Source organism: Ranitomeya imitator, chromosome 6, assembly GCF_032444005.1.
Source record: "Ranitomeya imitator isolate aRanImi1 chromosome 6, aRanImi1.pri, whole genome shotgun sequence".
In the NCBI taxonomy this organism is placed as follows: Eukaryota; Metazoa; Chordata; class Amphibia; order Anura; family Dendrobatidae; genus Ranitomeya; species Ranitomeya imitator.
Genome location: NC_091287.1, coordinates 338,428,978 through 338,455,555, shown reverse-complemented (window position 1 = coordinate 338,455,555; position 26,578 = coordinate 338,428,978). Strand labels below are relative to the sequence as shown.

The 26,578-nt window shown below is 44.1% G+C and overlaps 1 protein-coding gene across 1 annotated transcript in view; it reads right to left on the bottom strand.

The window, feature by feature from the left end:
* The window catches only part of MRS2 (magnesium transporter MRS2), a 42,823-nt gene extending 17,269 nt beyond the window's left edge, over positions 1-25,554 (bottom strand). The window contains exons 1-7 of the mRNA XM_069730879.1: positions 25,306-25,554; positions 24,523-24,593; positions 24,286-24,322; positions 21,960-22,072; positions 13,516-13,689; positions 861-991; positions 631-747 (exon numbers count right to left, since the gene is read on the bottom strand). Of these exons, the coding sequence (XP_069586980.1) occupies positions 631-747; positions 861-991; positions 13,516-13,689; positions 21,960-22,072; positions 24,286-24,322; positions 24,523-24,593; positions 25,306-25,450 (788 nt within the window). The 5' untranslated portion in view covers positions 25,451-25,554. The remainder of the gene's footprint in view (positions 1-630; positions 748-860; positions 992-13,515; positions 13,690-21,959; positions 22,073-24,285; positions 24,323-24,522; positions 24,594-25,305) is intronic.
* Between the last annotated feature and the right edge of the window lie 1,024 nt (positions 25,555-26,578).

The following is a 26,578-nucleotide window of genomic DNA, read 5'->3' as shown; positions in this document are numbered from 1 at the left end:
AGAAAGGCAAGTTTTGTCTTCTTTATTGGAGTGGTCTGAGCAGTCACATGTAAATAATATGCCATAAAGAGAAAAGCTCTACAGCTGCCAAAATACTCAGGAATTATATATTACTACATACTTGTTACCTAGAGTATGGCAATGAACTGCACTGTATCCGGATGTTTATTATGTTAGACACACAATTGGGACTTTTTTAAATTTTAAATAAATGAAGCTTGGGCAGCACTAGGTATTAATTCTGACAAACACATGGCAGCTCATGGCTTACATACATTTTTAGCACGGGCCCTTAACAGTTGAAAGATACACGAAATTAGAGAGGCACACCTCTTAATGAATTTGGTGCATCTTTCGGCAACATTCACTTTGTCAAGACTTGTTTTACAAAGGCTAGTCTTAACGAATTGGGCCTTTTGTAGTAGTACAGAAGGTACCAATATGAGAGGCATGTCTTGGATCATAATTAAAAAAAAAATCTCATGCGTTTAAAAGATGTATAGTCGTAATCATGAGTCACAAGGTTGTACTGCTTTTCATGGTGACCCATACAGCGCTACATAAATATACATTCAAATACTATAAAGTAAAACAGTCTCACTATAAGCATGTTATTAGGGTAATACATACAGCGCCTGAGGGTCAGACAGCTTGGTCAGGCACAGCTCTTCTATAAGCTCATCTTCATCCAGGATTTCCAGAATTGCTGCTTTGAAAACTTTTATATCAGTTTCCAGTTCAGAAAGACTGTAAAATAAATAGGTAAGAGACACAAGGAAAAACTTTGGATATTTTGCCTCCTCCTGTCCAATGCAGAAGGCAATTTGTCCACTCCTCCTCCTCCAATATAACAAACTCACGTTTTCCCATTTTGCAACAGGATATGCAGTTTACTTCTATCTACAGATAAAAGCTTGGGGTCCACCAAAGATTCTAAAGTTTCTAGAATTCGAGGTTGCAAAAAATGAAGTCTTCCTTGCAGAGTGCTAATCTGGAGAAAAAAAAATGTTTTGTAAAATTATCCATTATCCATACACGCATTTCCACTTAAAGGGCGTCAGTCACACCCAAAATGCAATTTAAATGGGCTACAGAGTACTTAGGCCCTATAACCACCATACTAGCACTGTACCTGTCATTGCTACAGTGCTTGAGAAACTACCCTCATTCATTTATTTATTATGCAATGCTTATATAGTGCTATTATATTCCAGAGCGCTTTATAGACATTATCATCGCTGTCCCGGATGGGGCTCACAATGTAAATTCCCTATCAGTATGTCTTCGGAATGTGGGAGGAAACCGGAGTACCTGGAGGAAACCCACGCAAACACAGGGAGAACATACAAACAAAGGATATTGTCCTTGGTGGGATTTGAACCCAGGACTCCAGACCTGCAAGGTAGCAGTGCTATCCACTATGCCACCGTGCTGCTGTGACGCCCGAGAGACCGGGGTACCCAGCACCGGACCAATGGGGTCTGTCTCTTGAGGGGGATGTCACGGGTGGCTTGACCCGGTGCTGTGGCCTCAGGCAATGCACAGTGTAAAGGGTATCGTGAGGGAACAGGCACTTACTTGATCAGCAGCAGGTTCTCCCAGCGGTGATGATCCCAATCCTGGATAGATGGCTATTGTCCAAATGAAAGACTGAGGCACTGAAACGTTTAACCAGTTTACTTTAACATAAAAGGATTTACAACCAGTCCTGTCACCGGAGTCTGTATGGGAACTCTGAGTTACTTTGACCCTGCCGGGGTCTTCGCCTCTTATTGTGCGCAATTTCTGTGTGGCCCTGCTGCTGTATGTGAACTGGCTGCCGGCCCAATCTGTCCCCTCCGGGTCCTGGTTCGACGGGCAACCCGAGTCCTTTTATCGGCTTACCCCCTCCGGGAGTACCGCTGAACTCTGTGTCTGTTGCTGCGTCCGGCCCTAGTGAAGCTGATATCACCTCACGTTTTTCCGGTTGCTGTATTATATACAATGAATACAGCCACGGATCCGGTATCCGTCTTTGCGCCTGTTCTGGGTAGTGATTAATGCTACCCGGTTCTCACAATGTCCCTTTTCTCTGTCCCTCTTCTCCTCAGGCCGGTGATTTGGGCCTGGAAACAGTCACAGGGCTGTTAGAAATTCAGCTGTATGACCTCTCACTTTCAGCTCCTTAGCCCAACTGCCATTTCTTCTCTCAGACCAGAATGGATCAAGGGAAGTCTCTGGAGCTCCCCCTTCTGGCCGGAGGTGGTAGTGCAGTTTTGCTATCTTAGTATTTGTATTTATTGTCAGTAACTATTTTTGTGGCAAATACCCCTAGGGGTGCCACATTCCCCCTTAGTTAAGAACAGTACTCAGGGACTGTGGGACGATAACACTTTGAAATAACAATTAATATGTACAGAGTCTTAAAAATGAAAAGTTACAAAAATCACTCAAGGAAACAAAAATAGAGTTCTGTAAAAAGTCACTTCAAATAGCGTCCATTAATACAGTCTTATCCTTGAAGGTACTAGGAAAGGCACTGCACTTCGTGTCCAGGAATTTAGTTCCATTTTTCCAACGAAGTTGTCAATATAAAGTCTAAAGAAAGTTCAAAAAGAGCAAAAAGCAAAGTTCAAAAAGCAGTCTTTCCGGAGCTTTGATTTAGTGCCTCCGGGCTGATAACAAGTTCAAGAATATGCAAGAAGTTCATACAGACAAGTCTCTGTAGGTACTGGGCTTAAACGTTGCAGACTGATAACAATGACTATACTACATTTTCTGTTTAACTATATACGGCATAACATATATACAATTCACATTATGAGCTTTATAGTTGGTAATCTGCATACCTGGCCGGTAATTGACCCTGGGTACTACGCTGTGATCTACGTAATAACGGTATCTCTTCATGTGGTGTACTACTGTCTACTGCGGATGTAGTATCTGCCCGCTCTGCTAAAGATAATTCCATAACTATGGAGTTGGCAAGTCCACCGTGAATGGGATTACTCTTTTCAGGAATCTGTTCTTCCTGGCCTGGAACCTCCTGTAGTACGGGGTCAGCCTCTTCCTGTCTTGGGACTTCTGGTATTGGGTTCGGTGTTGGATAAAAGGCCACCATGGGAACCACTACTGCACCATGGTATGTTAGTAGGGTTTTGGGAAAGTCTCCTATACAGGTGTGATACACTTCCTCTTCTTTTTCCTTTACTGGTTGAACCTGTATGGGTTGAATAACTTCTGGTTCTGGCTGGACAACGTCTGGCTCTTTCAGTGCTTCCGGGCATAATTTAAGATTGTCTCTTGACACTAGTACAGATGTTAAGCCTCCGTTTTTGCTAATGAGACACATTTTAGGATTATCCACTCTTGTTGGTGAAACTGTGTAGGGTACGGCTTCCCACTGATTGTCCAGTTTATTGGTTCGACGATTTCTCTTGAGCACTTGGTCACCCGGTCTTAATGGGGTCGCTAGAGCATTCTGGTTGAAAGTTCGCTCTTGTCCTTCTCTAGTTTGCTGAAGGCTTCTTTCCACACTCTCTTGCACTTGGCGATACTGCTTTTGCCGTATGATATCCCAATTGGAGTCTTGGACTTCTGCGTCTGGTTTCAGAATTCCCATTTCTAGATCGATTGGTAATTGGCCGGGTCTTGCACGCATAAGATAAGCTGGGGTGCAGGTGGTGGAGCTCACCGGGACATGATTATACAGATCCACCAAGTCAGGCAATTTCTCTGGCCATTGATTCCTTTCTGTCTCAGGTAAAGTCTCTAGTAGGTCTATTACAATATGGTTCATCTTCTCGCATAAGCCGTTTGTTTGTGGATGATAGGCCGTCGTCCTGATCTTTTTGCAACCATACATATTACAGAATTCTCTGAAGATCTCGGATTCAAAGGCTGTACCTTGGTCGGTGAGAACCTGTTCCGGATATCCATGGGGTCTACAAAAGTACGTTTGGAACGCTTTGGCTGCTGTTTTTGCTGTCAGATCTTTTACGGGTACTACTACCAAGAAGCGTGAATAATGGTCCACGATGGTCAAGTCGGACCGGCTTGGTATTAACTTCACATGGTCTATGGCTACAAGTTCAAGTGGTTGTTTGGTGATTATGGGCTGCAGTGGTGCTCTTTGGTTCTTTTGATCGTTTCTTCTGAGGTTGCACGGGCCACAATTTCTGCACCACTGTTCGATTGATTTTCTCATCCCGACCCAATAAAATCTTTCTCTTAGAAGTACTTCTAACTTTTTCCAACCAAAGTGACCAGCACCATTATGGTAAGCTTCGAGGACCATCTTGACATCTTGTTTAGGCACGATAATCTGCCAAACCAATTCATGTGTTTTCGGATTGGTGTACCTTCTACAGAGCTTCCCTTGATTCCAGAGTTGATGCGTCTCTTCTGGGGCATCCTCATCGGGATATGCACTTTGCTCAGTTAACAGTTCCTTCACCAACTTCACAGCCGGATTGCTGTCTTTCTTAGGTGTCAGCCCATCTATGGTGTGCTAACGGATTAAAATTCACCTCTTGTTGTTTCTGATAGGTACTTGACTGATGATGTTTTGCCTTGGGATGATGGAAGGCTGGTAGTTCAATTTCTTCAAGCTCCCCCGTTTCTTCTTCTACATCTCTCAAGTGTGGCATCCGGGATAGGGCATCGGCATTTCCATTCTTGCGACCTGCTCGATATTTGATCTTGAAGTTGTAATTAGATAACCGGGCTATCCATCGCTGTTCTAACGCACCTAATTTGGCTGTGTCCAGGTGGGTCAACGGATTGTTGTCAGTATAGACAATAAATTCTGCAGCGGCCAGATAGTGTTTGAAACGTTCCGTCACAGCCCAAACTACTGCCAGTAGTTCCAATTTGAAGGAGCTATAATTTTCTGGATTTCTTTCAGTAGGCCGGAGCTTTCTACTTGCAAAGGCGATGACTTTCTCCCGACCTTCTTGCTTTTGTGACAGCACCGCTCCTAGTCCCACATTACTGGCATCGGTGTAGAGGATGAAAGGTTGATGGTAATCTGGGTATGCCAGAACCTCTTCTCCGGTTAGTGCCTTCTTTAGTTGTTCAAAGGAGTCTTCCCTTTCGTCGTTCCACTGGAAAGGAGGGTTTCGGTTTGAAGGTTTCTTCGTCTGCCCTACCAAGGCGTCTTGCAAGGGTGCTGCCAACTTGGTAAATCCTTTTATAAATCTGCGATAGTAACCCACCAATCCCAGGAATTGCCTCACTTCTTTTGCGCTGGTAGGTCTCGGCCAATCCCTTATGGCGGTTATTTTCTCGGGATCCGGTGCTACTCCCTCCGAACTCACGATGTGTCCCAGGTACTGTACCTTTGGCTTGAGAAGGTGACATTTGGATGGCTTGACTTTCATGCCATACCTGGATAAGGCTTCGAACACTTCTGCCAAGTCTTTTAAGTGTTGTTCGTAAGTCTTTGAGTAGACGATCACATCATCTAGGTACAGGAGGACGGTCTCGAAGTTCTTGTGTCCGAGGCAGCATTCCATCAACCGCTGGAAGGTACCGGATGCATTGCAGAGTCCGAACGGCATGCGATTAAATTCACTTAGACCCATTGGTGTGGTGAATGCCGTCTTTTCCTTATCTCTCTCAGCCACAGGGACTTGCCAATACCCGCTTGTTAAGTCTAAGGTGGAAAAATAATTAGCAGATTTCAAAGCAGTCAAGGACTCTTCTATCCTAGGCAAGGGGTAGGCATCTTTATGGGTGATGTTATTAATCTGCCGGTAGTCTACGCACATTCTCATAGTTCCATCTTTTTTTTTGACAATCAGTAGAGGGGCCGCCCAGGGGCTACAGCTGTCTCTTATTACCCCGGCCTGTTTCATTTCCCTCAGCATATCTTTTGCACATTGATAGTGAGCGGGCGGTATGGGTCTATATCTTTCTTTTATTGGGGGATGGTCACCTGTGGGGATTGTGTGTTCTACTCCTTCTATCCGTCCGAAGTCCAATGGGTGTTTACTGAAGACTTGTTCATATTCCGTCACTAGCCTATACACCCCTTGTTTTTGATGGGTAGGTGTTGAATTTATGCCCACGTGTAGCTGTTGGCACCAATCCTCCATTTCTCCATCTGAGCCATTGCCTTCCACCTGACAGGTTGGTTCTAAGGGCTCAATGGTTGTGATGGCATTGTTGTCAACAGTATATAGCTTTGCCATTGTAGCATACCTTGGCAAAGTGACCTCTTCCTCTCCACAGTTCAAAAGTCGTACCGGCACTCGTCCCCGGTGTACCTCGACTATCCCTCGTGCTGTGAGTATAGTGGGCCTGCTGTCGGTGTACACTGGTTCTATTAAGGCTTGATAATCTCGTCCCTTAGTACCAATGGCTGCTCTACACCATACCAGCATTTCTGTTTTTGGTGGGATTACAATAGACGTTGGATCACTTACCCTCACACTGCCGATTTCTCCACCTGCAACTTCTACCTGATGCCTTAACATCAATACTTTTATTTCCCTCCGGAGAACTCTCTGCTGGCAGGATTGGGCAGTTTCAGCAATTTGCTGTAAGACAGAAATGACTTCGGAAAAGCAGTTCTCTAACACGTTCATTCCTATCGATACAGTTGGTTCACAGTTCCGCCGGTCAACATCAACAACAATTATACCCTGTTTCTTCAATTCTACTTTACCAATCTTTATGGTCATCTCCCTGAATCCTAGTTTCGGTACCAACTTACCATTACTGGCCCATATATCTAGTTCAACATCAGAGGGCCCTTTATCAATATCTGCATCAGCCCAATACCTCTTATAAAGGATATACGGTATAGATGAAATCTGGGAACCTGTGTCCAGCAAAGCGTTGAGGGGCATTCCGTCCAGCACGATAGGGATAATGGGTCGTCCTCCGATGTACCTGTCGTGCCAGGGTGTTGGGCCTTGAAAGTTCATTCCTGCGAAGCGGCCCGCATTCCCAGGGGATTCCCGTTTAAATCACAATCTCGTGCAAAGTGGCCTGGCTGCTGGCAACGGCGGCAAATGGGCTGTCCATCCGGTTGGTAGCGGTCGCGGGGTCGTCCTCTCCATGTCGGGTATCTCCGGGGTCTCATCCATGGAACACCTTCCCTACGGTTTGACAACTCCATCTTGGGTCCTCTCATCTCCTGCATGGTTTTAGCCATTGAAGCAACAACATCAGTTAAAGAGTCAAGCTTTTGTTGAAGAGCCTCATTAGTACTGGGCCCCAGGGGCTTAGCAATGGCCCCGGACATAGCTGATGTCACTGGTACTCCATGTTGTTGAGGAGCCTCTGCCATGAGTTGCGCAGGCTCCTGATCCCGAGGTGCCTCTGCCAGCTGGAGACGTATAACGCTCTCCTTTAATTGGGCAAATGTCAATTCAGGGTTCTTAAAAACAAGCATGCTCACATGCCCCCGGTGAGAAGGGGTGTAGAGTCCCTCAATAAATTGATCTCTTAGCAGTTTATCCGCTCCGGTGTTAAAAATGGGTTCAGCCAGTGTAAGTGATTTAAGGGCTTCCTGCAGGTTTAAGGCAAAGTCTCTCACGCCCTCATTAACTTTTTGTTTGCAATTAAAGAATCGTACTTTAGCTTTGCTGCTGGCAGTGGTTTCAAATGTAGCTTTTAATCCAGCAAATATGCGTTCAACAGTGCCTTTTAGATCAGCTGCCCATGCTGTGACTTCTCGCTTAGCATGGCCACTTAACTGCATCATCAGGAGACTAACACGCTGAACTTCACCCACGGGGAACATGTCAAAATGGGCCAGCATCTTTTCTCTGAAATCGTCAAGGGTATTAGGCTTACCTTCATACATTGGAAGCCATGGGCCACCCGGGGTATATGGCATCAGCACTGGTATGATGGGCGCCACTCCTTGCACCACTGCGCTACCGGACTCTCTATCGACACTCTGTCTTTCAGCTGCATTAGCGTCGCCGGGTGCTGCGGCGTCTCCGTGCTGCGACATACTGTGCCCCCTTAGTTAATCCGGACCCGTCCGGTCCTCCGCTTCCGTCGGGATAGTGTAGATTCGTTCCGCTGTGCAGCAGGATCGATTTTCCCCTTGCTCTGACGTCAGAGCGCTCAGCTTGGTGCCGCCCACAATGACACGCCCCCTGCTGCTCCCACCCACCGCGCTCTGTAATGGCGGATTCTGAAGTTTTTCAGTTAGACTGGGGCTCAGGTGATGGCATAGCTCAATTAACAGTCTCTTGCCTAACGGTTATGAGGTGATGGCGGCCATCTTTACTCCATTATAACCAATGGGGAAAAGTCACTTTCAATAGTTTTCAATGAGGAATGGATTTTTCCTTAATAAAGTCAATTTTCAAGATTTTTCATCCAAGTTTTCAGTTTTGGGCTCCAATCACGGCACACAATACCCGGTATATGGGCTGGCTAGATCCTGTTTGTGACGCCAATTGTGACGCCCGAGAGACCGGGGTACCCAGCACCGGACCAATGGGGTCTGTCTCTTGAGGGGGATGTCACGGGTGGCTTGACCCGGTGCTGTGGCCTCAGGCAATGCACAGTGTAAAGGGTATCATGAGGGAACAGGCACTTACTTGATCAGCAGCAGGTTCTCCCAGCGGTGATGATCCCAATGCTGGATAGATGGCTATTGTCCAAATGAAAGACTGAGGCACTGAAACGTTTAACCAGTTTACTTTAACATAAAAGGATTTACAACCAGTCCTGTCACCGGAGTCTGTATGGGAACTCTGAGTTACTTTGACCCTGCCGGGGTCTTCGCCTCTTATTGTGCGCAATTTCTGTGTGGCCCTGCTGCTGTATGTGAACTGGCTGCCGGCCCAATCTGTCCCCTCCGGGTCCTGGTTCGACGGGCAACCCGAGTCCTTTTATCGGCTTATCCCCTCCGGGAGTACCGCTGAACTCTGTGTCTGTTGCTGCGTCCGGCCCTAGTGAAGCTGATATCACCTCACGTTTTTCCGGTTGCTGTATTATATATAATGAATACAGCCACGGATCCGGTATCCGTCTTTGCGCCTGTTCTGGGTAGTGATTAATGCTACCCGGTTCTCACAATGTCCCTTTTCTCTGTCCCTCTTCTCCTCAGGCCGGTGATTTGGGCCTGGAAACCGTCATAGGGCTGTTAGAAATTCAGCTGTATGACCTCTCACTATCAGCTCCTTAGCCCAACTGCCATTTCTTCTCTCAGACCAGAATGGATCAAGGGAAGTCTCTGGAGCTCCCCCTTCTGGCCGGAGGTGGTAGTGCAGTTTTGCTATCTTAGTATTTGTATTTATTGTCAGTAACTATTTTTGTGGCAAATACCCCCCTAGGGGTGCCACACTGCCCTAATTCATGTGAAAATAAGGAGGCTCCTGTGCACCCTCAGCGTGGCAAAGAGTTTGGTGCACAGTTATACCTCCCCATTTGCTTGTCTATGGCATTCCTCTGCTTCTTATTGAAAGCGCTCGCTCCACAGACCAAGAACTGTCTGAATGATGCCGGTGTGTTTGGCCGTGCGCTTTCTACTCCCTGTCTCACTTCTTCTGACGCCACTTACTGCACTAATACACCCAGAAGTGCAGAAAGCACAGTCAGAAGAAAGGAGACAGGGAATATTCAGGGGAAAAATAGGAATAAAATGAGATCTGAGTGACATCTGTTGTTATACATCAAAAATAAAAAAATATACAAGTCAAATACAGTTTCCATGATCTCTCTCCTTTGGACAGGTTCATCAATATTGTGCGACTGGAAAACTCCTTTAACTCCTTCACAACATTTGATGTAAGTTACGTCATGCTGGGAAAGGGTTTCTACAAATGACAAATTTAGAAGCTGTGCCCACACGATTGCTGCCGGGAGCTCAGCGTAAGTTATTGACGAACTCTGGTTGTCACTGCCAGGAGCGGTGCCGCCACTGTGCTGGGCCATTTAAGCCCCTAAATGCCAAGACCAATTGTGATCGCATCATTTAGAAAGTTGGCAGAAGGAGGAGGCTCACTCTCCCTTCATATTGTAGTCCCCATGAGGGCCCGATCGTTGCCACGGCATCCCAAGCTAGCCAGCATGACCTCCGGGTCACCAGCTGCTGTTAGATCATATTTCTAAAAATATTGAAATTTCACATTTTATGTCACACTAAATAGTTCATAAATAGAATTTCCCACATGTCTACTTTAAATCAGCACAATTTTTTAGACTTTTTTTGGTAGAATGGTTAGAAGTTGACCAGCGATTTTTAATTTTTCTTTTAACAAAATTTACAAAGCTTTTTTTTTTGGAGGACCACCTCACATTTGAGGGGTCTATAGGACAGAAAACATCTAAAAACTGCACCGCTCAAAACCACATTCAAGAAATGTATTAAACTTTCAAGTTTATACGCAGGAATTAATGGAATGTGGAAGGAAAAAAAATTGAACACTTAAATTTTTAACACAAAAATGTTACTTTAGCCCCCAATTTTTCGTTCTCACAAGGGTAACAGAACAAATGCACCAAAAAGTTTGTTTTGCGATTTCTTCTGAGTACGCCGATACCTCATATGTGTCAGAAAACAAATGTTTGGGCACATGGCAGGGCTTGGAAGGGAAGGAGCGCAGTTTGAGTTTTGTAATGCAAAATTGTCTGGAATCGATAGCGGACGTCATGTCCTGTTTGCAGAGCCCCTGATGTGCCTAAACAGTTCAAACTCCCCATAAGTGACCCCATTTGGCAAACTAGACCGCTCAAGGAATTTATCTAGATGTGTGGTGAGCACTAGAGATGAGGAAATATGTTCGGAAAACGATTTCTGAATCCGAATGTGCCATATTCGTAACATTCACGCTGAATTTGTGTTTGACGATCGCTTTCGAACAAATTCGCTCGTCTGTACTCCCACTGACTCCAATGGCGTTCGGCAACTAGCGCAAATAAATTGACCATAATGCGAATCGAATATTCGCTCATCTCTAGTGAGCACCTTGAACCCTCAGCGTCTTCACAAAATTTTACAAAAAGTCAATTTTTTCCACAAAAATGTTGTTTTATCCCCAATTTTGTTTTTAAATTTATACAAGGGTTAACGGGAAAATAGATGCCAAAATTTGCTGTGCAATTTTTCTTGAGTACGCCAACACCACATACGTAGTCAAAAATGACATATCACATTTGAAGGGTCCCATCCCTGACATGCCAAAACAGCAGAAACCCCTCTACAAGTGACTCCACCTTGTAAACTCTCAAGGAATTCATCTAGGGGAGTAGTGAGTATTTTTAACACCAAGATCTTTCAAAAAATGGTATAATATTGGGCAGAGTAAAAGAAATAACACTTTTTTTTTTTATTAAAATGTTGCTTTGACCCAAAGTTTGCAATTTTCTTAAGGGGTAAGAGGAGAAAATTAACGGTACAATTTGCTATACCATGACTCCCGTGTATATCAATAAATCCCATAAGTGGTCGAAAACTACTTTTGAGGCACCGTTCGAACCTCAGAAGGGAAGAGGCGCCATATTACAGTGCAGATTTTGCAGTTATGGTTTGCCGGTGCCATGTCACATTGGCAGAGTCCTTTAGGTCCCAGAATGGCAGAAACCCCTATAGGTGACACCATTTTACAAACTGCACCTCTCAATGAATTCATCTAGGGATCATATTGACTGCACATGTATGTCACAGAATTTTATAGCATTGGGCGGTTCCTTGGTACCATTTTTATTTTTTGATCACGTTTTATTCCACTTTTTGTTTGGCAGTATGATGAAAAAGCTTAATGTTTTGCTCAGTTTTTGTTTTTTACGGTGTACACAGAAGGCGTTAAAAGTGTGACACTTATAGGTTGGGTTGTTCTGAATGCGGCGATCCAAATTATGTGCATTTTTTTGGTTATTACATAAAAATATGGATTTATTGGTTTAATATTTTCCCTTTTTCTTAATTTGTTGTATGTTTTTTTTTTTTTTAAATAGGTTTAAAACATTTCCTTTTTTTCTTTTTTTACTTAGTCCCTGTATGGGACTTCAATTCTTATTTTTCTGATCACTTGTCTGATGCATTGCAATACACATGTAGTGCAATGCCTGAGACCTGTCAGTTTTACTGTCAGATCGCTTGTTAGACTCAGCTGCTGGCAGAATCTAACAAGCCACCGCAGCTGGCAGACCTGGAGGTCTTCACGTGACCTCCGGCTGCCATGACAACCCTCGGCTCCTCCATGATGTGATCACATTTCATCACGGGGCATGACAGAGAGGTGAGTGAAGCAGTCTTCTCCCTCTCGCCATCTTCTAAATGCCGAGAAGATAGCAAAGGGTTAATATCATTGGGACCTGATCCAATCAGGTCCCGATGATGTTACATGTCAAAGATACCGCTTTGCACAGGAATCGCGGCAGAACCTTGGGGCTTACCGTAGAGAAATAAGACACCTATATATATGTCCTAAATAAAGGCCATAGTATTAATAATAAACACCTACAAATAATGGCAACACACAAGAAAAGGAAATCATAAAAGGTATAACTTTATTTATAAAGTTCGTCCAGGACGAAGCATTTCAATGCGAAATGCGCGTCGGGTGTGGTGGACGCCTGGTTACCCTGCATCTGATCTGGTAAATATGCTATACATAATGGAACATTGTCTCACATACTTGTTATTTTATTAGGTTCACAGGACCTCTGTCGGCCCTTACTCTGATCCACTTATGTGCTTTGGTTTAACTCTTCCATGCATGTGGCCTACTAGACACAAGGTCTTATCCTGTTCTACTTATTTGTAGCCTTGTTGCTATTGTTTGTATGTGTGGCAGGTCAGCTGTGGATGAGACATATATATATACTCTTTCCAGGCATTTTCCACCTCTCTTTTTTCTGTTCATGTGACCCTCACCTGTATTGTATTTTATTACTAAGTCCTTTGTTTTTATCTGCTTTAAATAAAGTTATACCTTTTATGATTTCCTTTTCTTGTGTGTTGCCATTATTTGTAGGTGTTTATTACCGTAGAGAAATGTCAGAGCTGCACAGAGCCCAGCAAGGGTTGACATTTATATACAGTGGGCGGTCTGGAAGGGGTTAATGACAAAATTAAAAGTTTGAAAATTGTGATATTTTCTAAATTGTTGCCAAATATCCAATATTTTGACAAATAAATGTAAAAAAATATCTGCCTAATTTTATCACTAACATGAAGTACAACGTGTAGCGATAAAACAATCTCAGAGTCAGTGGGAAACATGGAAGCGTTCAAGAGTTATTACCACATGAAGTGACACTTCTCAGTATTGGAAAATTTGGCCTGGACAGGTAGATGAAAACAGTCTTGGATGAAGGGGTTAAAGGAAATATAATCTTACAGATTGAGAGAGATCAGTTCCCCAATGTGTCTGAAATGTCCATAATATGGAACAATAGACATCTGGGAGAGTACATGCCCTGTTAATTGACCCAAAAGTTAAAAAAATATTCTATTCCAATTAATTGATAGGGTTGAAAAAAAAAAAAAAAAAACAAGTCTAGTTTCTTTACGATATCCAACCCAGCTGTAAGAACACCGAATGAACAGTAATGTCTTACCCTGTGCTGCAGGATTGCTTCCAAAGCTCTGAACTCAAAAGGTAAAGAGTATGTGACAAGCTGTCCTTCTCCTGCCAACTGCGGGGCCAGTTCTCGGAGAAACCACTGCTCCAAATGCAAGTTACGATAATCCAATATCAGAAGATACTCAGAAGTGATAACAGCCTTCACAAACTGCAAACCGTAAGGGGAACAAAGATGATATACAGGATGAGATACTGACATACGAAAGAACTCCATAGTATACCTAAATATGCCACCTATTATACCAGCCGAGCGGATTCTCTGAGAATATTGAATATGGTAAATGTTTAAGGGGTTGTTCACTATTTGGAGAACCCCTCCCTAAATGCTGAATAAGTCCGCTAAATAAATAAAGGCTTGTACTCACCACCTGCACCTTCGCCGTTCCAGCAGCTAATTAACTGCAGGCGAAGGCACAGAGATCCCCTCTCCTCGCTACTGACATCGCAGGAAAGGCAAACGTGCAGGAAAGGAGAATAAGATTTTATTTGTGGACTAGAGAGTTTAAGAAAAGATTGTCCAAATAGTTAGCAACCCTTTACAAGTTTAACTACAAAAATTAATTTAGCAGGAGTGTCTCCTCTTCTTAAAGGGCCACTGTCACCCCCCTCCAGCCGTTATAAACTAAAAGAGCCACCTTGTGCAGCAGTAATGCTGAATTCTAACAAGGTGGCTCTTTTAGTTTTGTATTCAGGTATTACTAAAATAAAGCGCTTTGAAACTTTTCAAAAATACCTGTCTTTGTCCATGGAGGTGGGTCTGAAGCCTCCTCTGTGAAGCGCCCAACTGCCGTCACTCATCTCTTCTGGGGCGATGGTCGCCGCCCCCTGCGCTCTGTTCTTCTTAAATCCGGCGCCTGCACTGTGCATGCCTGCCTGGGGCAGGCGCAGTGAGAATTGGCAGTCATAGCTCAATGCCGGGTTCCTGACAGCGCCTGTGCGGGCAGTGCGGCCACCCTGTTACTGAATCCCCGCCCCGCACTGTGTTATGCATTATGCACAGTGCGGGGCTGGGATTCCTGGGCATGCGCACTGCGCTTGTCAGACGCTCCCCCAGGTTCCCCGCCTTCCAGTGTCGGTCTGTGCAGGAATCTGCCCAGGAATCCCAGCATAATGCATAACACAGTGTGGGGATTCAGTAACAGGGTGGCCGCACTGCCCGCACAGGCGCCGTCAGGAACCCGGCATTGAGCTATGACTGCCAATTCTCACTGCGCCTGCCCCAGGCAGGCACGCACAGTGCAGGCGCCGGATTTAAGAAGAACAGAGCGCAGGGGGCGGCGACCATCGCCCCGGAAGAGATGAGTGACGGCAGTTGGGCGCTTCACAGAGGAGGCTTCAGACCCGCCTCCGTGGACAAAGATAGGTATTATTGAAAAGTTTCAAAGCACTTTATTTTAGTAATACATGAACACAAAACTAAAAGAGCCACCTTGTTAGAATGCAGCATTACTGCTGCACAAGGTGGCTCTTTTAGTTTATAACGGCTGGAGGGGGGTGACAGTGGCCCTTTAAAGTAAACCTAACAGCTGACAGATCCTGTCCCTGGTGACCCAATCTGACTAGCCTCCAGTGCTGTTCGGTCCCCAGTGGCTTCTCCCGCCAGCTGCCCTGGATTGCCATGTCTCTGCCTATATTCGTGTGTAGGCAGAGAGCTGTCAGTCACTAGCAGCGGGCAGGGAGGAGCTACCGAGGACCCGCTTGCCTCACTTGTCTCGAGCACTGCTCAGTCCCCTACTGCTTTTAAAGTATGTTTTTCTCAAACATACAGGTGCATCTCACAAAATTAGAATATCATCAAAAAGTTAATTTCAGTTCTTCAATACAAAAAGTGAAAGTCATACATTAGTTAGATCACTATGTTTGTAATGACTATATCAAGTGTTTATTTCTGTTAATTTTGACGATTACGGCTTACAGCCAATGAAAAACCAAAAGTCATTATCTCAGTAAATTAGAACACTTTATAACATCAACTTGAAAAATGATTTTAAAATCCAAAATGTTGGCCTACTGAAATGTATGTTCAGTAAATGCACTCAATACTTGGTTGGGGCTCCATTGGCATCAATTACTGCATCAATGCGGCGTGGCATGGAGGTGATCAGCCTGTGTCACTGCTGAGGTGTTATGGAAGCCCAAGTTGCTTTGATAGCAGGATTCAGCTCGTCTGTATTGTTTGGTCTGGTGCCTCTCATCTTCATCTTGACAATACCCCATAGATTCTCTATGGGGTTAAGGTCAGGCGAGTTTGCTGGCCAAACAAGCACAGTGATATTGTTGTTTTTAAACCAGGTATTGGTACTTTTGGCAGTGTGGACAGGTGCCAAGTCCTGCTGGAGAATGAAATTTCCATCTCCAAAAAGCTTGTCGGCAGAGGGAAGCATTAAGTGCTCTAAAATTTCCTGGTAGACGTCTGCGCTGACTTTGGGCTTGATAAAACACAGAGGAGTTTCACTAGCAGATGACATGGCTCCCCAAACCATCACTGATTGTGGAAACTTCACACTAGACCTCAAGCAGCTTGGATTGTGTGCCTCTCCACTCTTCTTCCAGACTCTGGGACCTTGATTGATATATGAACTATTTTATTTATATCTAGTCTTGTTTTTGCAGAATTATAGGTACGATGGCGAGTTTTAATTGTGTCGTATGTATTCAATAATTTTAACCTTTATTTTTTTACATTCTTTTTTTTTTTTTTAGTTTGTTCTGATTCAATACTGCAATCCTTCTGCTCCATAATTGGACCAGACCTTCGTCAGGTGGTGGTGGGAGTCAGGGTTCGACACTGCATTCCTCACACAGCACAATCAATCCCACGGTATGTACTTCTCCTATGGTGTGCTATAGATATGTATGCTATGCAGCACATAGGTTCCAACAAGACGCGACCTTCATAAGTCTCCACAATTGTGTGTTCTTAATGGATAGAATGAGTGTTAGATTTATACCTTGATGATATATTCATGGGTTGACAATTGTTAACTCTGTATCTCTACATGACTCAAACTGTTGTTATTTAAAAAAAACATTCTAGCCACTATCTAATATATAAAGCTGAATGTGTGTGTATATGTGTGTATGTATGTCCGGGATTGGCATCTGCACCGTCGCAGCTACAGCCACAAAATTTTGCACAGTCACATGTCTGGACCCCGAGAGCGTCATAGGCTATGTTGTGAGGCGAAATTTTAACCCCGCGCGTTCCAATTCACTAAACAATTTTGCCCCTATCTACATAATGGGGAAAAAGTGAAAGGAAAAGTGTTGGAGGCAAATTGACAGCTGCCAGATGTGAACAAGGGGGGCTTAAAGAGTGAAAGCGATGGCGCCAAAGAGTATATACCGTACAGTTGCTAAGGTGGGGCCTCGACATGGGATACTCACCACACACGGGGATATGAACACACACACAAAAGGCGCTACAAACTACCACGTGCTTGAACACATATACCACCCTCAGCACACATTTCACCACACATACAGCAACCTCGCCACATAAAAGCCGAAACACAAGTCGCCGCTCAAAACTCGCCACATGCAAAACTAGGCTCACGCAAAACTCACCACACGTGCAAAACTCATCTCATGGACAACTCGCCACACGCGGAAAAATTGCCACATGCACAAAAGTTGCAACACATGCAAAAGTTGCCTCACACAAAACTTGCACATACTCAAAACGCACCACACATAAAACTCGCCACACGCAAAACTCGCCACACGCAAAACTCGCCATGCGCAAAACTTGCTGCACACAACTTGCTACGCTAACCTGTCACATGCAACTCGACACACAAAAAGATGCTACACGCATGTCGCCATACAAAACTCATCTCACAAAAGTCGGTACATGCATGTCGCCACACGCAACTCAACACACACAACTTGACACATGAAACTCGCTCTAAAACACACACGTCTGGTATTATCCTTCAAAACTAAAAATCTGATTAATAAGCAGACAAACTACAAGAGCAACAAATGTACCATATAGGAAATACGACAGCTGTCAGTCACATGACCTGTCTATGATGTGTATGTGTGAGCTAATATATACTGCCAGGGGGGAGGGCTTCCTGTTGGCTGGGGATTTATCAGGCTGCCAATTTAGCTTACAAATACTGAGGTAAAAATACTGACCAAATAATGTGTGAATGCGGTCTAATACAGGAGGAGATGACACACAGGTATATACTATATACAGGAGGAGATGACACACAGGTATATACTATATACAGGAGATGACAGGTATATACTATATACAGGAGCAGATGACACGTATATACTATATACGGGAGCAGATGACACACGTATATACTATATATGGGAGCAGATGACACACGTATATACTATATACAGGAGGAGATGACAACCTGGTATATACTATATACAGGGGAGATGACATACAGGTATATACTACTGTATATACAGGGGAGATGACACAGGTATATACTATATACAGGAGGAGATGACATACAGGTATATACTATATACTGGAGATGATACACAGGTATATACTATATACAGGAGGAGATGACTTACAGGTACATACTATGTACAGGAGGAGATGACACGTATATACTATATACAGGGGAGATGACATACAGGTATATACTATATACAGGAGATGACATACATGTATATACTATATATAGGAGGAGATGACATACAGGTATATAGTATATACAGAAGAGATGACATACAGGTATATAATATAGGAGATGACACATGGGTATATACAATATACAGGAGGAGATGACATACAGCAGGTATATACTATTTACAGGGGAGATGACATACAGGTATATACAATATACAAGAGAAGACATACAGGTGTATACTATATATAAGGGAGATGACAAACATGTATATACCGAGGTGAAAATGAGGGGTGTGAGGTGAAAATGAAAAGGTGTGAGTGCAAAATGAGAGGAGTGAGGGAAAATAGTGGAGTGATCGGAAAATGACAGATGTGAGGTCGAAATGACAAGTGTTAGGGGGGAATGAGAGGAGTGAGGGGGAAAATGAGAGGTGTAAGGGAGAAAATGAGAGGCATGATGGGAAAATAAGAGACGTGAGGTGCTATAACTAACCAGATATTTACTATGCCCAGGCAATGCCGGGCTCTTCAGCTAGTATATACATATACCTTAATATATCTATTGTGCATAGGCTGTTGAACAGTATTTCCTTTGGCACAAATACTCATCTTATGTGATTAATGTGTTCATGAATATATTGAGTCTTGCATATGGGCATCATGAGTTATCTGGAGTTACCCGTATATACTCGAGTAGAAGCCGACCCGAGTATAAGCCGACCCCCCTAATTTTGCCACAAAAAACTGGGAAAACTTGTTGACTCGAGTATAAGCCTAGGGTGGAAATGCAGCATTTACCGGTGAATTTCAAAAATAAAAATAGATCATTCTTGCCTCATAGCTGTGCCATATAGTGCTCTGCACCGTTCATTATTGCCCCATAGCTGTGCCATATAGTGCTCTGCACCGTTCATATTTCCCCATAGCTGTGCCATATAGTGCTCTGCACCGTTCATATTTCCCCATAGCTTTGCCATATAGTGCTCTGCACCGTTCATATTTCCCCATAGCTGTGCCATATAGTGCTCTGCACCGTTCATATTTCCCCATAGCTGTGCCCCATATAGTGCTCTGCATTGTTCATATTTCCCCATAGCTCTGCCACATAGTGCTCTGCACCGTTCATATTTCCCCATAGCTGTGCCCCATATAGTGCTCTGCACCGTTCATATTTCCCCATAGATGCTCCACATATATCTGTGCCATTGCTACTGCTGCTGCAATAAAAAAAATCCATACTCACCTCTCTTGCTTGCAGCTCCCAGCGTCCGGTCCCGGCGTCTCTCCGCACTGACTGATCAGGCAGAGGGCGCCGTGCACACTATATGCGTCATCGCGCCCTCTGACCTGCACAGTCAGTGCAGATAGACGCCGGGAAGATGGAGCGGCGCCCGGCGGCTGGAATGTGGACAGGTAAATATGCGATACTTACCTGCTCCCGGCGTCCGGCTCCTTCTCCCGGACAGCTGTCTTCGGTGCCGCAGCTTCTTCCTCTATCAGCGGTCACCGGCACCGCTGATTAGAGAAATGAATAGGCGGCTCCACCCCTATGGGAGGTGGAGCCGCTTATTCATTTCTCTAATGAGCGGTCCCACGTGACCGCTGAACAGTGGAAGAACTGCAGCACCGAAGACCACGGGACGGCAGGGGGAGCGTCAGGATCGCTGGAAGCAGGTAAGTATGCCTCAGCGCCCTCACCCCCTCACCCGCCGACCCTGCCACCCACCTTGACTCGAGTATAAGCCGAGAGGGGCACTTTCAGCCCAAAAATTTGGGCTGAAAATCTCGGCTTATACTCGAGTACATACGGTATATAGATTGAAATAAAAATATATACAGTACAGACCAAAAGTTTGGACACACCTTCTCATTTAAAGATTTTTCTGTATTTTCATGGCTATGAAAATTGTACATTCACACTGAAGGCATCTAAACTATGAATTAACACATGTGGAATTATATACTTAAAAAAAGTGTGAAACTACTGAAAATGTGTCTTATATTCTAGGTTCTTCAAAGTAGCCACCTTTTGCTTTGATGACTGCTTTGCACACTCTTGGCATTCTCTTGACGCGCTTCAAGAGGTAGTTACCGGGAATGGTTTTCACTTCACAGGTGTGCCCTGGCAGGTTTAATAAGTGGGATTTCTTGCCTTATAAATGGGGTTGGGACCATCAGTTGTGATGTGCAGAAGTCTGGTGGATACACAGCTGATAGTCCTACTGAATAGACTGTTAGAATTTGTATTATGGCAAAAAAAAGCAGGTAAGTAAAGAAAAACGAGTGGCCATCATTACTTTAAGAAATGAAGGTCAGTCAGTCCGAAAAATTGGGAAAACCTTGAAAGTGTCCCCAAGTACAGTGGCAAAAACCATCAAGCGCTACAAAGAAACTGTCTCACATGAGGACCGCCCCAGGAAAGGAAGACCAAGAGTCACCTCTGCTTCTGAGGATAAGTTTATCTGAGTCACGAGCCTCAGAAATCGCAGGGTAACAGCAGCTCTTATTGGAGACCAGGTCAATGCCACACAGAGTTCTAGCAGCAGACACATCTCTACAACAACTGTTAAGAGGAAACTTTGTGTAGCAGGCCTTCATGGTAAAATAGCTGCTAGGAAACAACTGCTAAGGACAGGCAACAAGCAGAAGAGACTTGTTTGGGTTAAAGAACACAAGGAATGGACATTAGAAGTGGAAATCTGTGCTTTGGTCTGATGAGTCCAAATTTGAGATCTTTGGTTCCAACCACCGTGTCTTTGTGTGACGCAGAAAAGGTGAACGGATGGACTCTACATGCCTGGTTCCCACTGTGAAGCATGGAGGAGGTGTGATGGTGGGGGGGTGCTGTTGGGGATTTATTCAAAATTGAAGGCATACTGAACCAGTATTGCTACCACAGCATCTTGCAGCGGCATGCTATTCCATCCGGTTTGCGTTTAGTTGGGCCTTCATTTATTTTTCAAGAGGACAATGACCCCAAACACACCTCCAGGCTGTGTAAGAGCTATTTGACCAAGAAGGAGAGTGATGGGGTGCTACGCCAGATGACCTGGCCTCCACAGTCACCAGACCAGAACCCAATCGAGATGGTTTGGGGTGAGCTGGACCGCAGAGTGAAGGTAAAAGGGCCAAGAAGTGCTAAGCATCTCTGGGAACTCCTTCTAGATTGTAGGAAGACCATTCCCGGTGACTACCTCTTGAAGCTCATCAAGAGAATTCCATGAGTGTGCAAAGCAGTCATCAAAGCAAAAGGTGGCTACTTTGAAGAACCTAGAATATAAGACATATTTTCAGTTGTTTCACACTTTTTTGTTAAGTATATAATTCCACATGTGTTAATTCATAGTGTTGATACTTTCAGTGTGAATGTACAATTTGCATAGTCATGAAAATACAGAAAAATCTTCACATGAGAAGGTGTGTCCAAAGTTTTGGTCTGTACTGTATAGTTCTTCCATTCATTACCATCACTTTGTGACTTATATTTATATGTCCTTGCTTTGGTTGCTGCTAGCACTCTGCGCTTTTTATATCCACGTTTTCATATTTATCGCTGTGTCTATCAACATTTTTATTATTTTTACCCATTTACTGTGAGCGCTTTCAGTGCCACCGACTGCCCTTGTACTGTTTAATAATGGCATTGTTTAATTATATGTTTTGTCCTGATATTTTGAACGCATCTTGTTTTGGGTCTCTTGTTGGTTCTTTGGATGGGGAGGGGCTTGTATACCAATAAGCGGGTGGGGGCCAATATTTAATAAGATTTAAACAATATAAATTTTATATTTAAAACGGGGTAAGGATAATATTACCTCCATTCTTAAAATGATCTTGTTGTTTCTAGAACTGATGCTCACTAGATGCTGAAACCTCAGATCTCGTGCTTGGAGCCCCAACTCCTGGTAGAGTTCGGTTTTCTTTCTTTCTGCCGGAAAAAAAAATTACAATCACATTTGTTGAATTCACAGTACATGGGGTGTGTGTGTTAAACTATTTCTAACCAAACTGGGGCAGATTTATCAATTAACATTAGTTTTGTGGTATAAACATGGTATTCAAGCAGAACTGTTCAAAAAGTGAAAAGTATGAGGACTTCAGAGTCACACAAACATATTTGTTTGATGAATCTGTTGCACTAAGGGTGAGACTGGCACACCATTTAAAATAGATGGCCGTATACAGGCCATTAACCAGTTCAAGACCAGACCATACACCCCCACTCTTGACCAGGTACACTTTTTTCCATACATGCTGTTTGTTTAAAGAGCTGTAAAATGTTCTCATTCGGATATCCAAATAATTTCTGCGGGGGTTTTTTTTTTTTTCACACTTTATTTTGATATCACACTGATAGATGGAAAAAAAAAAAAAGATGTCTACTGTTCACTTTTTTTTTATATATATATATATGTGTATAATCACAAAGGACCACCAAAATACATTTTACACTTTGGTCCTCTTTACACTACAATTATTATATGGGACACTATTTGCAGGGCTAGTAAAAGTGATTTGTATTGGGAGCAGCTTTATTTTTTCCTGCTTTTTATTTTTAATTTCACATATTGTGCTCCCCATAAAATCGTAAAAGAACTTCGGGAGGAATTTCAAGATTTTAGTGTTTTTTTTACCCTGTAAAGGTATGTTCACAAATTAAGTTTTTGGCGTATTTTTGCTGCAAAAACTCACTATCAGAGCAAAGTGAATGAGATTTCTGAAATCTCATGCACACGGTGCTTATTTTGGTCTGGAAGATTTAAAACCGTTTCAAATCTGCAACGTGTTAATTCTTTTAGTGTTATTGCAGCATTTTTCACCCATTGAAATGAACAGGAAAATAAAGGCATAAAAAAAAAGCATTTATTTTAAAGCAGTGGTTTCCTGCCACTCAGCATTTGTAGCATATATTTTTCTGCTGGAAATTCTGAACATGTGCGCATAACCCTATCTGGGGATGGTAAATTAGCTTGTGTTACAGGAGAAATTCAGACTCCTGGCTGCACTGCACAGCTGATGGGGTTTTGTAGGACCCAGGAAGTCCTTGTCCCATCGATCTCATGACGGCGGGGTGTGGAGGAGGATGATGGGGAGGAGGAGGCTCCTTTAACGCTTTTTATAACAGGAAACGGGAAGGCAGACATGAAAATCAGCCATTTCTGCCTTATTCATGGGCAGTCCAGCTGTGTGAGACGGCTCTTGCTCTCATAGATCTACCAAGTAGGGACGATTTACAATGTCACTCCAAGTAGAACGCGGACCGCCCAGATTGGCTTTGTTTTTATCTATCTGTGGTCCGGAAATGGTTAAAGGTCACTTGCCAATATTTCCAAATGTAAAAATTAGCTGGCATCGCTGAATAAACACATGCTCACCAATAAAAAAAAAGAGCTACTTTTCCCCAGCGATCCCATATGCAAATCATGAGAAATCGAGCATAAAAGACATACGAATGAGCCTGGAAGTGCACTGGGGCCTGTCCATCACCCTGGACTCCTTTTTTATCACAGTGGCTCAGTGGTTAGCACTGCAGCCTTGCAGCGCTGGGATCCTGGGTTCAAATCCCACCCAGGACAACATCTGCAAGGAGTTTGTATGTTCTCTCAGTGTTTGCGTGGGTTTCCTCCAGGTACTCCGGTTTCCTCCCACATTCCAAAGACATACCGATAGGGAATTTAGATTGTGAGCCCCAATGGGGACAGTGATGATAATGTCTGTAAAGCGCTGCAGAAAATGTTAGCGCTATATATAAAAAAAAAAAAAAAGATTTATTATTATTCTCAAGGGCCCCTAATCAACTATCCGCTGATTTGGATATGGCTTCTATGCTAGATTTATTATCACTAGCTCATTGGATTTTTTTTTTTTAAAGTGTCATTTTAAACAAAAAAAAATAGGGGGACAAGCGCCTAATCAGCCATCTATTTCCGGATGTAAAAACTTGCTGACAGGTATTGATTTAAAAAATATACCAGGTGATTTATTTACTTTTATTTCAGACTGTTCATTTTTAGTTAGTTTGTTGTAGATGCAACTACATCACATTTTGCAGGTATCCTATTCTACTGGCTGAGCAGATGTCCTCCAAGGGGAAATGTATGGAGTATATAAACCGCATGCTACAGTCCAGTGCGCACTCACCAAACGACAGGATGTTCCCTTCTTTGTCAAATTTCATCTGTGAACGGGAAAGTACAAAATTCACTGGCATTATAAAAGACAATATTGGATAAAAGTAATAAAATAAAAGCCCTATGTTCAGACACAAATTCATTCCATTTTCCGGTGGATTTCACCCCTTGGTAAAGGGAAAAAATGTGCTGAATCTATACCAGAAAAGGTGGGACATTATATACACAGATTATGTGGGAAACTTACCACTGAGAACACTGGAGCCACACTGGCCAGACTGTGGGACGTGTCAGACTGTGTGTGCCGGGATATCGGACCTGAAACACACAGGGTGGGAGTTACTGGACAATCACTGACGCATTGTTCTGGCACCTGAATAGCCATTATTAGGTGTGGGCTGAACCGTCGCTTGTTTCTAATGCTGGATCAATAGATATTTGGATTTTAACACCAGATTTTTTTCACCTATGATTTATGGATCAATCCAAAGGGGACTCCGGATGTGGTGACTTATGCCTTTTAATGGCAATGTCATTCATCCAACGTTCACAGTTCCAGCAGGCGGCCACGTCTGGACCAGGCCTGAGATTATGCGAGCGTACGCAGCACCTGGCGAGAGCGAGCGCCTATAGTAGCAGCTCGTCCGATAGTGAGCGCAATGCGTCTGGCCACAGCAGCGCTACTCATCACCGTCCCTTTATTCTGGCCAACGTTGTTTTTTCCCCACCAGACCGGATAACCCCTTTAACCAGCCACTGGTTGCCGGTGGGCTAACGCTGCGCTGTGTAAGAACCAGTGTTTAGGATTCCTGCTGTGTACACAGATTACTGGGTGCAGGAAAATGTGTACAAAAAGAGACAAGTGCCACAAGGGGTTAACTGTCCCCCAATAGAAACCAGCAGATATAAGTCTATGGGTTTACACAGGACTGCAGAGAACTGGGCGCAGCTGTCTACTTGTAGGAGGCGGCAGATAACAGAGAGAACTAGAGAGTAACGAGCCCTCACTAGAGGCGCAGCGGTCACTCACTGCTGTGAGGACAGAGCCAGCGCCGCCGTCCACATGTCAGCCAGTGGCTCTGGAGGAGGGTCCTCGCCTGCTGGAAGCGCACACAGTGGACGTGCAGCCTCCTGCCGGCCGCCGCCAGCCTGTGAGCGGCTCTGCCGACATCCATGACACCGCCAATCACTTCAGGAGTACCGCATGACCCTCGTCGCACACGGTAGCCGTTCAGAAACTCCACATGGGTCTCTCCTCAACCGGAAACTGTTCCTGCGCTCTCATTGGTTGCCGCCACTAGGGGGAAAGACACATTGTGTCTCCTCTGCGGACGCCATGTTGTCGGAGACCTTCGTACATTGCGGACACCACTGCCCCCTATAGAGATGCAGCATTGCTTTTGTTGTCGAGTTGTTTCATGTTGAGGAAGGAGATAACTGCTGCTGACACTGAATTGCCCTCATAGGTCACATAGGAAGGGCAGAGCTGAAGCCATGACATCTGCATCTGTGTGGTGTCATGTGGGCAGAGGTGCAGCCTGAAGTGAAACAGCAGTGCAGTCACAGAATTAAAATGAACCCCTTGAAGACCACATTACAATAGATTTTGCCTTTATCCTGTGGCTCGTGGTTTTTATGTTAAATTCCATTAGTAATATTTTTTTTGCTGAAAAAATTAGGGTGAGCTACAGAAAATAAGAGGAACTATATGTAGTTTTCATATTTTGCTAGAATCGCAAAAGACTGCTAAAATATGTTATTTTTGCCTCGAGGTAAGAGCAGGACACAATAAATTGATCCTGGAGTGGCTCCCTTTTACTTTTCCTTTCTTTGCCCTCATAATGCCACTTTTGGAGGGGCATTCCATGATACATTTTTAATAAATACATTTTTATTAGATCTGATTTCCTCTGTAACTGGGGCTGGTATATTAGCCCAAATTCCAGGACAAATTCAGCCTCTTGACTGCTTTGTAGAGCTGATCTGGGTTTCCCTTCTCCCTCCCGGCCCCCCGTGATCACAAGATTGCTAAGTCCAGAGGAGAAAGCGCTGTCATACTTGTCAGACTAGTGCATGCCCTAATCATCTCCCGCCTCGACTACTACAACCTCCTACTCCCTGGACTCCCCTCTAGCACTCTGGCACCACTCCAATCCATCCTACACTCTGCTGCCCAACTACCTGCCTCCCCGCTATTCCCCAGCCTCTCCCCTATGCCAAGCCCTTCACTGGCTTCCTATCACCCAGAGACTCCAGTTCAAAACCCTCACAATGACATACAAAGCCATCCACAACCTATCTCC